The sequence below is a fragment of the Acromyrmex echinatior genome, chromosome 18 (assembly GCF_024713525.1).
Source record: "Acromyrmex echinatior isolate Ae372 chromosome 18, ASM2471352v2, whole genome shotgun sequence".
Classification (NCBI taxonomy): domain Eukaryota; kingdom Metazoa; phylum Arthropoda; class Insecta; order Hymenoptera; family Formicidae; genus Acromyrmex; species Acromyrmex echinatior.
In genome coordinates, this window is record NC_141869.1 from 7661600 (window position 1) to 7675520 (window position 13921).

The window sequence follows — 13921 nt, forward strand, 5'->3', positions numbered from 1 at the left end:
TCTATTTTATTATTTAAGTAAAAAGTGAATTGTTAATTAACCCAGTAAAAAATGACCGTCAATTAGACGTCAGATCGACGTCGAAATCATCGTACCAATATCGATTAGACATCAATTTAATGAGTTCATTTCTCGCTGGCAATGTTTACGTTTTAAAAAGGTTTTTTAAAAATATTTTCTCTGTACGAATACTTTCTGCACTCACTGTATATAACTACGATTATCAGGATTTCTTAATTAATGTTTACATACAATTTAAAAAACTGTATTATATTAAGAATAGAGATTTTATGATAAAATAAATCAAATGAATCAGAAGCATAAAAACCAACGCTAGATTTTTATGCGTAAATATTTTATTATTTGTATTCTACATTAATGATAATAAACATTTCAGCCTTCTGATTGGGGCCATCTTTAGTATTATGAAATTGTAAATGATTACAAGAAGTTATATGTACGTGTATGAAATTAAATATATTGCCTGAGTTTTTTTCCCTAACAATATTAATCTTACATCAATGTTATTTGCATATCGCTCGCTAGTCAATGTATTATTTCACAGTCGGTGCTCTTTGGTTATTTTTGCCTTTGCTAAGCTTTCTAAATATTGGTAATCGTATTTGTCTTTTTACTATTGTTAGTGTTACCAATTCCAATCGACGAATTTGTGATAGATAATCGTGATGGTTGATCTTACACAACGTGTACACAAGAGTTATAAATCCTAAATTGTTAAAAATATGTTGAATTAATTCGTTAGCTTATTTTTTAAAAAGAGTCAAACCATTAATAATTTATTTACTTGTGTATGCATTATGAAATTCCATCACAATAATCTAATTGGTGTAAAACTTTTCTGTAATTTTCGTAAATCACAGTCAAACGAAGAAAGAATCCGATTTTTCTAGTAAGATTCACTAACGAACATTAACGTGTCGTTGAAACAAAACGCGGGAGCAATATGAAGGAAAGGGACAAAATAAAAAGTTAAGGAGCTAGTAAACACACTCCAAGATAAGAATTCCAAGATAAAAATTGTATTGTTGAACTCTCAATTATCTTTCGTTTTCGAATCCAAGTTTAGATTCGGTGAATAATCTCGTAATATTTCGCCTTTTATCACGTATATACTGAGTTGTTTTTTTTAAATATAGGAAATAAATGAACTTCATCGCGTTTATCGGTGATTACGTGTACTATTTGCTAGTGAACGACTTTAATGCTGTTTTAGTAAAGATAACATCATCGGATATAATCAATCATTTATCATGCTGCATAGTAAAATTTTTATAGATGATTAAGCCAGGTTGAAAATATCATGATGTATTGTATTATAAAATTTATATAGGCTAATTTATATGTTTATCACTACTTGGCATTTATTCTAATTTAAAATAATAAAGAATTATGAACTGTTTAATTTTAATATTTTAAAATTATTGAAATTTTATTATTTTTTAATAAAATAAATTAAACTTACTTTATACTTTGTTATTGTGGAAATATTAATATATTAGAGATAATTATTTAAAATTTTTCGAAGTATCATGTTGTTCTATGATTACCACGATTTTTAGGATGAAGAAAGTCTGTTCATGTATAAAAAAGCTAACCGAAAGGATAAATATATTGTAAATAAGTAAATTGTCTGTCTTGCCAAAAGTAAGAGAGATCAAGTAGACATCTTTTCAAATTTTGTTATTGCTTCAGCTCGAAACCTTATAATTCTCTCTTAAATTCTCATGGATTGAATACATAAAGAATTATTTTTTTTAATTATTTTTTTAAAACTATCTTTTTGAAAAAATTCCGAATTAATTTGTTTTAATTCGATTGATGCGCTGCATTATGCATCTGTTTAACACACTCGATCCTACTGACATTTCGAATTGACTCGTAAGGGCAGATTTATCATAGTCCGTCTGTGCTTCGTTTGCATTATGCGAATGGCAGGATTTATTCTGCTCTCGAGACGAGAAGCCCGTTTTGGTCGTACAGCACGAGAATACGCCGCTTGCGATCGCAACGGAAGGGGCATGCAAATTTATCAATTTAGCGCTCCGGTGCGCTCAAACGCATTGCATCATTGCTCCGTAATCGCGGCGGAACTGGCGCGGTGGTTATCATTACGTATTATTCGTCGTTGTGTTTAACCTTCATATTTCCCAAACGCGTGAAATGAATGAATTCAAAATTAGGTCAGTGAATAATGTTTCGATATATTCTAAAAATAAGGGTGTAGATTTAACAGTGTTAAGCTCACATCATATTAGTGTTTATATCATTATCAACACGATGAGAATTATATAAGCATCGTATAGTGTTAAATCCACATAATGTTGATGTTGATGTAAACATTAATGTAGATAGATTTAATATGATGGTTTTATATACTTATCACCATTTAAAACCCATGTGTTAAATACATAGTACGTTGGTGTTTGCATCGACATTTACACGATGAGAATCATATAAACGCCGCATGTGGTATTACCTCCACACCTATATTTTTTAGAATGTAATTATTCTGCTTTCCAAGTTATATAAAAACCGAATTTATATAGATTATCTATGTAAAATGAAAAAGTCTCGATATTAATTATATATTTGTTGACGATGTGTTTGTGAAAATTTTACTTATTTTTTTAGTATTAACAGTAAGAATGAATCATTGAGTATCTTCGAGTTTCTTACTCTTCCTTTTAACAGAAACTTGAGACGATATCCCGTGATCATTTGTACATGTAAAAACATGATCGCTACGCGTTTGTCATAGCACGACCTAACCCGAACGCAGCACAAAATAAAATGACTCACGTTCTCACGAAGATGATAAGTGCAACGAAGTTATCGTACAGCGGTTGCCCGATGCAGAGTAATTGAGTGGATAAGCCGGACTCTTTTAATTCTCCGATGAATATATGCTACAGAGTTCGAAATAACTCTGCACCCTACTCGTATGGTTTTCTTATCACGTACAACCTTAGAAATATCGGCTCGCCGGAGTCTTACTTTAGAAGCCGCTGTTATCGACTTATTGTATTCACCACACATAAGATATCGAAGTTGATCGTCTTGTGTGAGAGATACACAATAGCGAAAAGGTATTCGAATGATTCCACTCAAATGTTGCTGCAGTATCTGAACTCACTCCGTGAAATGCCAGCCAGCTTTCCCTCGACAGCGCAAATGTCTTCAGGAAGAGTCTTGTTATTTATTTCTCGGCGCGCATCTTTCAGAAGTTGCCCTTGATAAGAAATTTATTCATCTAGTGTCTTTTAAAAGGCTCGACGAGCCAAATACAACTGGACATATAGCTTTCGATGTTGGAAGAACTTTGTGAGAAAATTTTCAGGTCTAGTGCTACTAAATAATTATTAGGTGTTGGAATTAATTCGTAGCGTTTTTTAATGAAAGAATGTTATTTATTTCACATGAGCATTAAAAAATACATTAATGAAAGTACTTCCCATCACTTGTAAAACGCTACGAATTAATTCCAACACCTAATATAATGTCAATCTTCACTTGAGAAATAATACAATCAAGTTGTAATCACTAGTACGTAATCAATTTTCTTCACCAAAATGTCCAGTTTATTGAAATATTCCTAGTACAAATGATGAATAATTGCCGAGATATGAATAAATATTGTTACGTTGTAATAAACTTTAATAGATAACTTGTAGTTTATTGGATGTGAAAAATATACATAAATAATCTTAAAGCTTATGGAATTAGCTTGAAATAGTTTTTTACATTGCGATGCTAATTGTCCAGTAAATAAACAGAATATTTGTTTGTTCCAAATCTTTGGTAACTGATTAGTGAATCGCAATAAAACTTTGCATAAATTATTTTAAGAATACTTAAAATATCAATTTAAAAAATTTAGATTTTTATCATTTTTTATATTTTAGTTTATAACAATAAAAATAACGACAAATAAATAAATAAACTATAAAAACGTATTATTCAATAAACAGAATGTTATGAATACAATCTTTATACGTATATATAATTTGTTTAAAGTGTAAATATTAACACAATTTTGTTTTGTTTATTAGCGGTATATTAAAGTTTATATTTAGCTAAATGACAGTTTTATTTATTGACGTTTTTAATTTTTAACTTATAACGATTAATCTTAGGCTTATAGCCCTTTTTCTTTCGATATTAACACATTTGTAAAAATGACTCCGACGTATCGTTAAGAGAAATTTCTAAAATATAAATGTATACGTTTTATAAATTTCTAAAATAAAGATAATTTATTAAAGAAAAAGAGAAAGAAAATAAACATTCGTATTTGTCGATTACAAATGTTTCAGATAGTCCCAATGCTACTCTATCAAGAAGACATTTCGGACATCCTTGTTTCAAGTACTTCTTGGCGCGAACGTGAGTACGTCTACTATACTCAGCTCCCCTCACAAAAAAAATTTTTTAGTTAAACGAAATGAGCGAAAAATTTTTTCTTGTGGATTTGAAAAGCATATAAAATTATTATATAATTTATTCATTAAGATTTGGTTAAGTGGGAAGGACTAGCTAGGCAGACGTAAGATCGGGAGGACGAATTGACTTTATGCTAGCCGGATCAGACAGCGACTAGAAACAACATCTAGAACGGAGAACAGCGGACAACTAAAGCGGAGTAGAGCAGATGTAGCTATAGTCGGCCGTCTGTCTTGTAACCTTTGCCTCGCTTTTGCGTCACGCTCAGTCACGGTTCGGCTTTCCGCTGGCAAACATTCCTTTTCTCTTCTCGCCATCCGCCGCGTAACGGAAGCTACTTGCTGCTGCACCAAAAGTAACAGCATTCGCGTTACATACATTAGTGACACTGAAATTTCGAAGCTGCCGCTTTAAAATAAAAATTAAAAAATCTGAATGCATGTCAAGATGTGGTTTCCACATTTTAACTTTTGAGATACAAACGCAACATAGAAATAATAACATGTACTTTATCGACAAGGGGTTGAAATAATTTCAAAAGTTTCGATCGTCCATTAATGCAGTGCGATCACCTTGGTTGAAATAATCATTAAATGGAATCGTGGATGCGATTTCGTTTAAGCGCGCAAGCGTCGGTGCGAGTGTGTTTAAGTCGCGGAAGTAGTCGCGAGATACAAGTTTGCGGCAACGCGCATGCGAAATCGCACGCGTGAGAAACGAACAACGCAGATGCAAGTGCATCCGAGCGTAAATCGAGAAATTGAGTTTAAAGGGATGTTGGAGCAATGGCAATTACTATGAATTACAGTGCAATCAAAATTTTCGAACTGGCTTCACGGATTGCAAAATTTTTTTTACAGAATTAAAATACGTATTAGAAAGTCCGGGTATGTCGATTTCATAAGAAAATCGCACAAAAATAAAAAAAAATTCATCAATTTTTTACTCCGTGTCACCTGAAGTTATTAACATAAAAACTTTATAGTTCATACACTGAGAAAAAAAGTTTTTGTTTCCAAAAAATATTAGTTGATTCGACTAAATGCAGCGGTTACGAGTTGTCAAGCCAATATTTGTTAATTTAAATAAATAACATGCCTCATGTATAATATTGTGTTTAATTTATTGTAAATAAATATATAAATACTTGAACTAAATAATCATTACAAATTATAAAAGCATTCAGTCAAGTTAATAACTTTTTTTTCAGTGTATGAATAGTATAAATATTCAATGGATCTGAGATTACTTGAACGAACAATACTGATTGTGAGTTTGTATAACTAACAAGTAAACCTACCTTTCTGCGATTCCTTGAAACTTTAATAAAACTTCGTATATTTGTAGAGTAGTAAAAAGTAATAGACATATTTTTTATGTACAAAAAATTTGCACACAAGTATACTTTGTGATTACTATATTGCATAATGCGCACATAGCTTAACAATTTTTTAAACAATAATCTACGGGATTATGAAAGTCAAGTGATTTCTCTTGTAAATCTACCACTTTTGTTTCACGACAAATACTTTATAAATTGAGAAAATAACTAATTATGAATAAGCGATTAAAGTTTGGTAATGTTGTTTCCTATGCAAGTTTACATCATAATTATACAAAATAACTGTATCTGAAAAATGTTATATGAAATTTTTTCAAATTTAGAAGACAAAGATATAGAGAGATTTAATTATTGCAGTTGTTCCTGCAGGAATTGTTGAACCAATATTAGGCCAATATTGGGTATTCAATTTTTGCTCAATATTGGCGAAATATTTGAAAAATAATTTGTAGGCAATAATTTTGGTTTCGCAAACGAACTGTCGGCAAAAGTGAGATGTAGGCAAACGATGTAGGCAAATTCGATTCGTAGACAAAAGGAGCCATTTTTTTAAGTACGATCTTTTTTCACGTGTCAATTTCCATTTATCAACAATACTGTTAAACATTCAAATCTAGCCAATCGACGTTCTCTTCGACATTTTTTTTTTATATATCCAATATCGTAGGTTTTATTATCAAAGACGCCTGAAGATAGGAAGTCGGATCTGTCGGTCAGTGACTGTGTAAACACATTTAAAGCGAATCGTTTCTTTCGTGCCCGCTCTCTCGTTTCGATTCATTGCGAGTATTTACATTACATCGAGGAGGACGGATCCGATACAGTTATCTGCTAATGATAACGACGATGACGCTCATCCGCGGGAAACTCGCAACACGACACACTAGTTTGACAGGAGACGGTTAACTTATCGTGCTAATAATAATGCTGTTCGTTATATATATGTAGAATATAATGTGTAAAGCGCTGCGACACACGTGATTTCATATAATCACTCGAGCGCATCACGAGATATTGAACTACTTAACTACTCAGCTTAATCCTCTTAATTCTCGTAGAATATACTCGCTATTGTTCCGCGTTCTCAATGGAACCAAATGTTTCTCGATAATGTAATTCGATATTTGATTAAAATTTTTTTACAACATTCTTTTTTGCGGTTTATTAGATTATTGAGGTGTGAAAATTAATGGTCATGGGTATTTAATTAAAACTGCAAATTTTAAAGCACCTTTTATTTTTTTAATGGTACAAATTTCATTTTCGTGTATTGTTTATATATATATATATATTCCCTTTTAAAAAGGAATATTTTGCGAAATAAATCTTCTTTATGATTATACATGTATACTACTCAAAACAATTACATGACTATCTCTTCAGAAAATGATGATATCCAGAAATATTTGAAATTTCAAAATTTTCTCTCAGTATTTAAATTCGAGATATTAAATGAATATGTCTGTCGGAACATGCTATTTCGGTTTTTCCTAATCGCTGACGTTTGAGTCGAACTATAGAATCGTCCGAATCTTTTCTAATTGTTGCGAGTGATATGTTGTTAACTTCCAACTATGTATCTCGAAGCATTAATCAACCAACTTACTGTCATGCTCTTATTACTGTGAACGGTATACTTTTTCTATCCGTTTCTAATGACCCTCAATTGATCTCTTTTATATCGCTACGTATTTTTTTCATCGTCGTGCCTACCTGGTTAATGACTCCGTCGATCTTCCACGGCGATCATACTGAATTTCCGCCTACGTGTTTGCTTCCCGTGTGCCCAGGTGAAAGAAAAAGGGACAATGTTGTCGTACATGTTGCCGACGGAGGACAAGCCACCGCCCGGCGAACCCAGCAGCCAACAGAACAATTATCGCACGGCCAGCAAGCTGCAAAAGAGCACCGCTGTAGTGAGCACATCTCCCAGAAAATGCACGGACACGACTAGAGCGATGATCGTTTCCACCAAGATCGAGGATTCGACTGGCGGCGATCCTGTCGCCCGGCACGGTTTCCCTCGACCGGTCGAGAGTCCGAAGCACAATGGAACGACAACCACGAGGAAATCGACTCTGCACAACGCCAGCAGGGTTACTAAGGACGACAGTCTCTACAGCATCGACAGCGTAGCCAGTACTGCCGGCAGCGAACGTAAGAACAAGATTCTCAACGGCGCGAAGCACGCCAGCCTGAAAAGGTAAGTAAAGAAGCAATAACAAAAGCGATTTATTTCAAATTAAGATCATCATAAATGAAAAGTCACTAGTCTAGATCTTGTACACTCTATAAAAAATAAATAACGTTAAATTATTTTTTAAACAATTATAAATGAAATTTAATCGAGAACTGTTCAACACAAATAAGCAAAGGTCATATTCAATTAAAATGGATGTTGATTTCTAATAACATTTTTACGTGAATCTTATAATTTCCACACAGTTCAAGTTTATTATTTTTTTAAATAAATTCTCTCTCTCTCTTTCTTTCTCTTTCTGATGAGAGAAAAATTTTTGATATTTGTGATTATAATTATATTTTACCATAATTACGATTATTACTATTATAATAATAATTATGTATAGTTTATCAATAAATGTATATATAGTTGGCAATCAAAAGTAACTATACTTGTAATTATAATTGCTATACAAAAGATTGCAATTATTATAATTTAACTTATATACTACTTAACGACTAAGTTTATAGTCATTTCGGTTACAAACTATAATATATATATTTAATGATAGAATGATATATAGTTATTATTAATAACATTATAGCAGTAATAACCACAATTTTATGGCAACATGTAATTTTATAGTCACAGAAACTAAAAATTTTTTTTTTAATATAGGATTCCTTGTTGACACTGTTGTATCCAAGAGTTATAAATAGAATCTGATAGGTAAAATCACAAATCTTTGAAATCGGAGCACTGTTATTGTTTTTCTCGGAAGAAATGTTGAGATTAAACCGCATGTGCTGCTCTCTTTCTCCTCCTCTCCCCCCTCTCTCTCTCTTTCACAGTAGGTTCATTGAGTTTTACATGATAAAATGCCTCTCTTTCGTGAAAAAAAAAACGTCACTACATGTCGAGTCTACAGGCTGACTTTCGCAGCCCGTACGAGACTTTTGCTGGCACTTGCACGAAGGATAGGTCAGGGTCAACCTCGCCGTGACTTCGATGGGTCGTCATAATGCATCGAGCGGAGCCTCGCTCGGACAAGACGTACCGAAACGACTGAGACCATCTTCTGAATGCATTTAATAATTCTGACAAAAGACACATAAGATAGCGAGAGAGATATTTCAGCATGAAACCGGTGTGAAATAACGCGAAGTAGAAAAAGGCTTGATCCTGTCGATTGTGTATGTTTTAACACTTTTAATATTTCAAATGTTACGATATTATCAAAACTGACTAAAATAATATTCGGAACTGAATTAGAATAGCTAAACAGGTTCCAACGTAATAACACTCTTGTCGACATGATGTACGCAAAAGCACAGTTTCTCGTTAAAAATTCCTTTTATCCTGATAAAAATTATGTTGATAAAAACTGAGAGAAATGTTTTGATACATATCATTTGATATATGACTAACAAAAATGTTCTTACTTTTTTATTTAAAAAATTGTGTTGTTCTAATATATATTTGGTTATTCTAACTAAAGTTTGTTTTATATGAATTGTTTTGGATAACAAAGAAAGCGTATCAATAAAGCTGTTTTTTTTTGGTCCTACACGGATTTAATTTATATTAAATTAAATTGATTCTTTAGATGGACTTTATATTTCCCTATAACTGTTTTAATGGCGAATAGTACGAAACTTTCGAAAAACACGATTTTAAAATCGATTTTTTTGTGTAATTTAAGACATGATCTCATTGTAATCGAGTTTGAATACTGTAAAAATTAAATGATTTATTCACAATTGCGCTGGAAAATTATAAGTAATAATCATTATTTAAATATTTCCGTTTTTAGACAAATCTGTCAGTATACTACTACGTTTTTTACTAGCAAACTAAAAAAACTCTGACTAAGAAGTTGTACTCATCTGATTTTGAATTTATAATATGAAAGCTATATTAAAATAGTGAATATGTATTTTTATGTATCCATATAAAAAATTTCATTATTTTTCTTTTAAAGCAAATGTTATTGAAACTGAAAACGAAAAATTTTTTTAAATAAAAATCATACGATTTTAAAAGTTTTTAAAAGTATTTTTTTTTTAGATCTGTTAAAACTCTGGTTATCATAAAAAGTTAAAAAAACTGTATTTTTTAAGGACATGTCAATGTCGTTTCACTCCCATATATGGGTACATATGGATATACATAAGTAATAAATATACTCTTCTTATATAGAGTTGTCGACAAAACTGTCGAAACTTTGAAAACTTTTTCGTCCCTCGAATGTTAGAAATTTTTTGAGACGTGAAAAACTTTTAACGATTTTGATAGTTTTATTAATAATTTTGGATAACATCACAAGAATTTTAACAAAAGATATTAACACTCGAAGCTATAAAGTTAACGTTTGAGAAGTTATTGAGACTTCATATCGCGAATCGAAAAATTTCTAACACCTGAATTTTTGAATGTTTCGACAGTTCTAGTAGGAGTTCTAGATAGCACTTAAAAAATTCTAACGATAATTATTATAACTTTAAGCGCTTAAATTAATACATATTTAAAGAAATATCGTATTTTTCGTACTTCATTTCGTGAAGTAGCGCCGAAAATTGATCGTGTTTTTTTTTTTAGCAGAACTATTTTTAATTTTGTTAAGGACTCTAAAACTCTTCAGGATATATTTAAAACTGTAGAAAAATTTATTGTTTTAAAAGATAAGGTGTTAACTTCACAGAGATGAAATTATGTTCTATTGTAACAAGTGAGTTTTAATTCTTTTCAAGTATTTCTTAACGATAAATTCTATGATAAAGAAATTTATCTAAAACACTATGCCGATTAATGCATTTTCGAGGAGTTTATTTAGGTTCTTTATATAATAATACTGGCAGCGCATAGCTTGAATCACTCTAGAAAGAAACTGATCCGTTGCCAAAACGCTATTGCGTACTTAGGAAATGTTGCGTATTTAGCGTTTATTTTTGCAAATGTGTATTGGCAGATAGATACGTTTGCACGTGCAGCTAGGTTTTTTGCTTATTTCTTTGAAAGATTTCAATAAACACGCATATGTATATATATATATATATATATATATATATATATATATATTATAGACATTAAATATTTTGTTAACGTTAGAATTCTTATACATGGATATTTAAGAATCTTTGAAAAAATTAAATAATAACACATAATAAAATAATTATGTCAAAACATGAAAAAATTAAAATGGAAGTATTTTTTATTGCTTCTTTTATTGTTCTTAGGAGAGATTTATAATATTTACTTCTGATATATAATATCTTTTTTATTTTCATATTCTTAGCGACAACAATCGATTTAATTGTAGTTTAAAACTTAATTATTGGGATATTAGTTAATATTAGAAAGTAAAAAGTCATAACCTATTATTTTGTTTAAAAAAAAAATATGGAGAATTTTATTATAAGAAATACAATTTTACCAATTGGACATTTGGACATTTCAATAAAAATACGCTGTATATATCATAAAGATTAAATATCTCGTTCATATTAAAATTCTTATGCATATAAGAATTCTAACATTAACAAAATATTGAATGTCTATAATATATATACATATGTATGTTTATTGAAATTTATAATTCATAAAAATGAATAAATAATAACGCTTAATAAAATGCACTTATGTCAAAGTACGAAGAGATTGAAATAAAAGTGTTTTCTATTGCAAACAAGAACCATAGTATTCCGTAATCGATTTCAACCCAGCAGGCTATACCTCTCGCTAATCGACTGCCGCTGCGGCTCGTTGCGTTCGATACTTTATAAGCCGTAAGAGTAAAATTATCACGGCTCGATGCAGTAATTCTTCTGCGATCGAGCAAAAATAAACGTTTAAAAAAAATTTTTTTTCTTTCGATACACAGGATGTCTTTGACGATATCATTTCAACTCCGTTTATTTACAACGTCCTGAATTAATTATGAATTGTACTATCCTTGAGAAAAAATGATTGATCCGAAATGTGCGCTTCTCCGTGAAATCTAGTTTCTTGTCATGATTTAATCAATTAATTTCGTCATCAATTAATTTCGAATTACAATACACTACTTTAATTATTTATATTATAGAATCTTTAATGCATACGTTGTATCAGGATATTCAAGTTAGCGTTAAATTAGAGAGTAGATCGAGTTTTTTTTAATTTTTATTCGAAATGACGATTTTAGTAAATAATAATACATTAAAAGTTTGTTTTTGTGTAATAAATCTGAAAACAATAACTTATACAGAGTCCGATATTATACCCTTTACATTTAAATCTGAAATCTAGATCTTTTGTTCGCGATTCTTTTCACTTCTGTAATACAAAAAAAGTGCATTTTTTTGTCCTGTTGGATGATTTATATTTTTTTCGATATAAGAAGAAAAGCTAACAATCAGACATACTCTCTAAAAATAAATCAATATATATTATTACGAAAAACACCAAATAGTCGCTGATTATATAGTAAGTAAAACTATACAATTGTAAGTAAACATTGTAAAACATCAGTAAAATTTTACTGAAAGAATTAATTAATATTAATTGTTCCAACCAGTCTTATTAGACTACTATTAGAAACAATGACTTTAGACTATAAAATCAGAAATGTGTGCTGTTTAAAATACCAATAAATATTCCAGTAAATACCAACTAATAGTAATGACCTCAACATTACAATTTTCTATTCAACAATTTAATATGTACAACACATGAATTATAGTTAACAGTTACATTATTTATTAAAAAAATATAATAAGATCATACTATTATTAGTTCATATTAATAAAAAAATTATTATTTGACGCACATAGATAATATCACATTGTAAATAACTTCTTTATTTAGCTGGAGCCTGAATTTTACTTTTTGTAATAGTTTAACCGATAGTTTTATCTAATTGACTAATGTTGAAGAAGAGATCAAACTTGTTTTTCTATCTATTATCGCCTTTACATTACAGAGAACAGAAGTCAAAACGTCTATACTGCTATTGTGAACTTTGTATTTGGTAATTATTATGTGTAAAATTATAAAAAAATTGTTCTTTTATAAATATATTATAATATGCAATTTTTGTAGACAGTTGTTGAACGAATTTGTCAAGATTTACTTTTGATTGTTTTTTACCATTTCCGAGACAAGTAATGAGTAACTGTGCGGCATATTTACTTATATACGGGTCAATCTTGATCACGCGCGATTGTAATTCAACGCCATGGTGATCGCGAGATTTTGATTTTGATATCATCTTTGCGGTCGTCGGTTCAGTCGGTTGTGGTCACGCGATAGAAAACTGAGGTTTACAACAAGTATTTTTCATGCACTGATCGATATTATATGACCTGTTTTGATCGCATGCCGAATACAGGATATTCAAAATAAGTAAAGAGTTATTTAAAGACCTTTAAAGACGTTTCTCAAAATGTGGAGAGAAAATATTATTTCTGCCTATTTATTTGTTTATATAATTCCGTAATAATTTAATTATAAATTTATCAATGAACTTTGTTTTTATCTATGTATTTGTTGCTTCATTAAGAATGATTACTGTTTAGGGTATCCTTCGGCTCGAGCAAAGGGTCGATGGTGGAAACACTCGTTTATGAGACCCCAGTACAAGAGGAACCTGAGATCAATCACTTTCTGGACCACAATGGCCGCTTACCTCCTCCTATGATACCTGTGCCTGATACTGAGTAAGTTTCAATCTTATAAAAAAAGAATTATTGAAATTCTATTCTAAACTTCTTTTAATCTCGAATTTTAAGTATTTTGAATATTTAAAATATTTCAAAATTTAACATAGTACACAAAAAATGTATATTACGTGAAATTTTTTCTGAAGGAAAACGTCTTTAATATAAGAAGCATATGACACATTTACTGTTACATTACATATGCAAATTTAATGCAATGAGTTCAATTTGAATCAACAG

The 13921-nt window shown here is 30.5% G+C and overlaps 1 protein-coding gene across 10 annotated transcripts in view; it reads left to right on the plus strand.

Moving 5' to 3' along the window:
• Positions 1-13921, plus strand: part of LOC105144769 (uncharacterized) — an 80821-nt gene that overhangs the window by 24906 nt on the left and 41994 nt on the right. For 3 of the 10 annotated variants that reach the window (XM_011053899.2, XM_087415800.1, XM_087415803.1), the window contains 3 exons: positions 4335-4408; positions 7594-8006; positions 13541-13681. In XM_011053899.2, coding sequence (XP_011052201.1) covers positions 7612-8006; positions 13541-13681 — 536 coding nt within the window. In that variant the 5' untranslated portion in view covers positions 4335-4408; positions 7594-7611. Of the gene's footprint in view, positions 1-4334; positions 4409-4450; positions 5349-5712; positions 5731-7593; positions 8007-13540; positions 13682-13921 lie in introns of those variants that run through there. The other 7 variants (XM_087415799.1, XM_011053897.2, XM_011053898.2 and 4 more) reach the window with 5 other exon arrangements.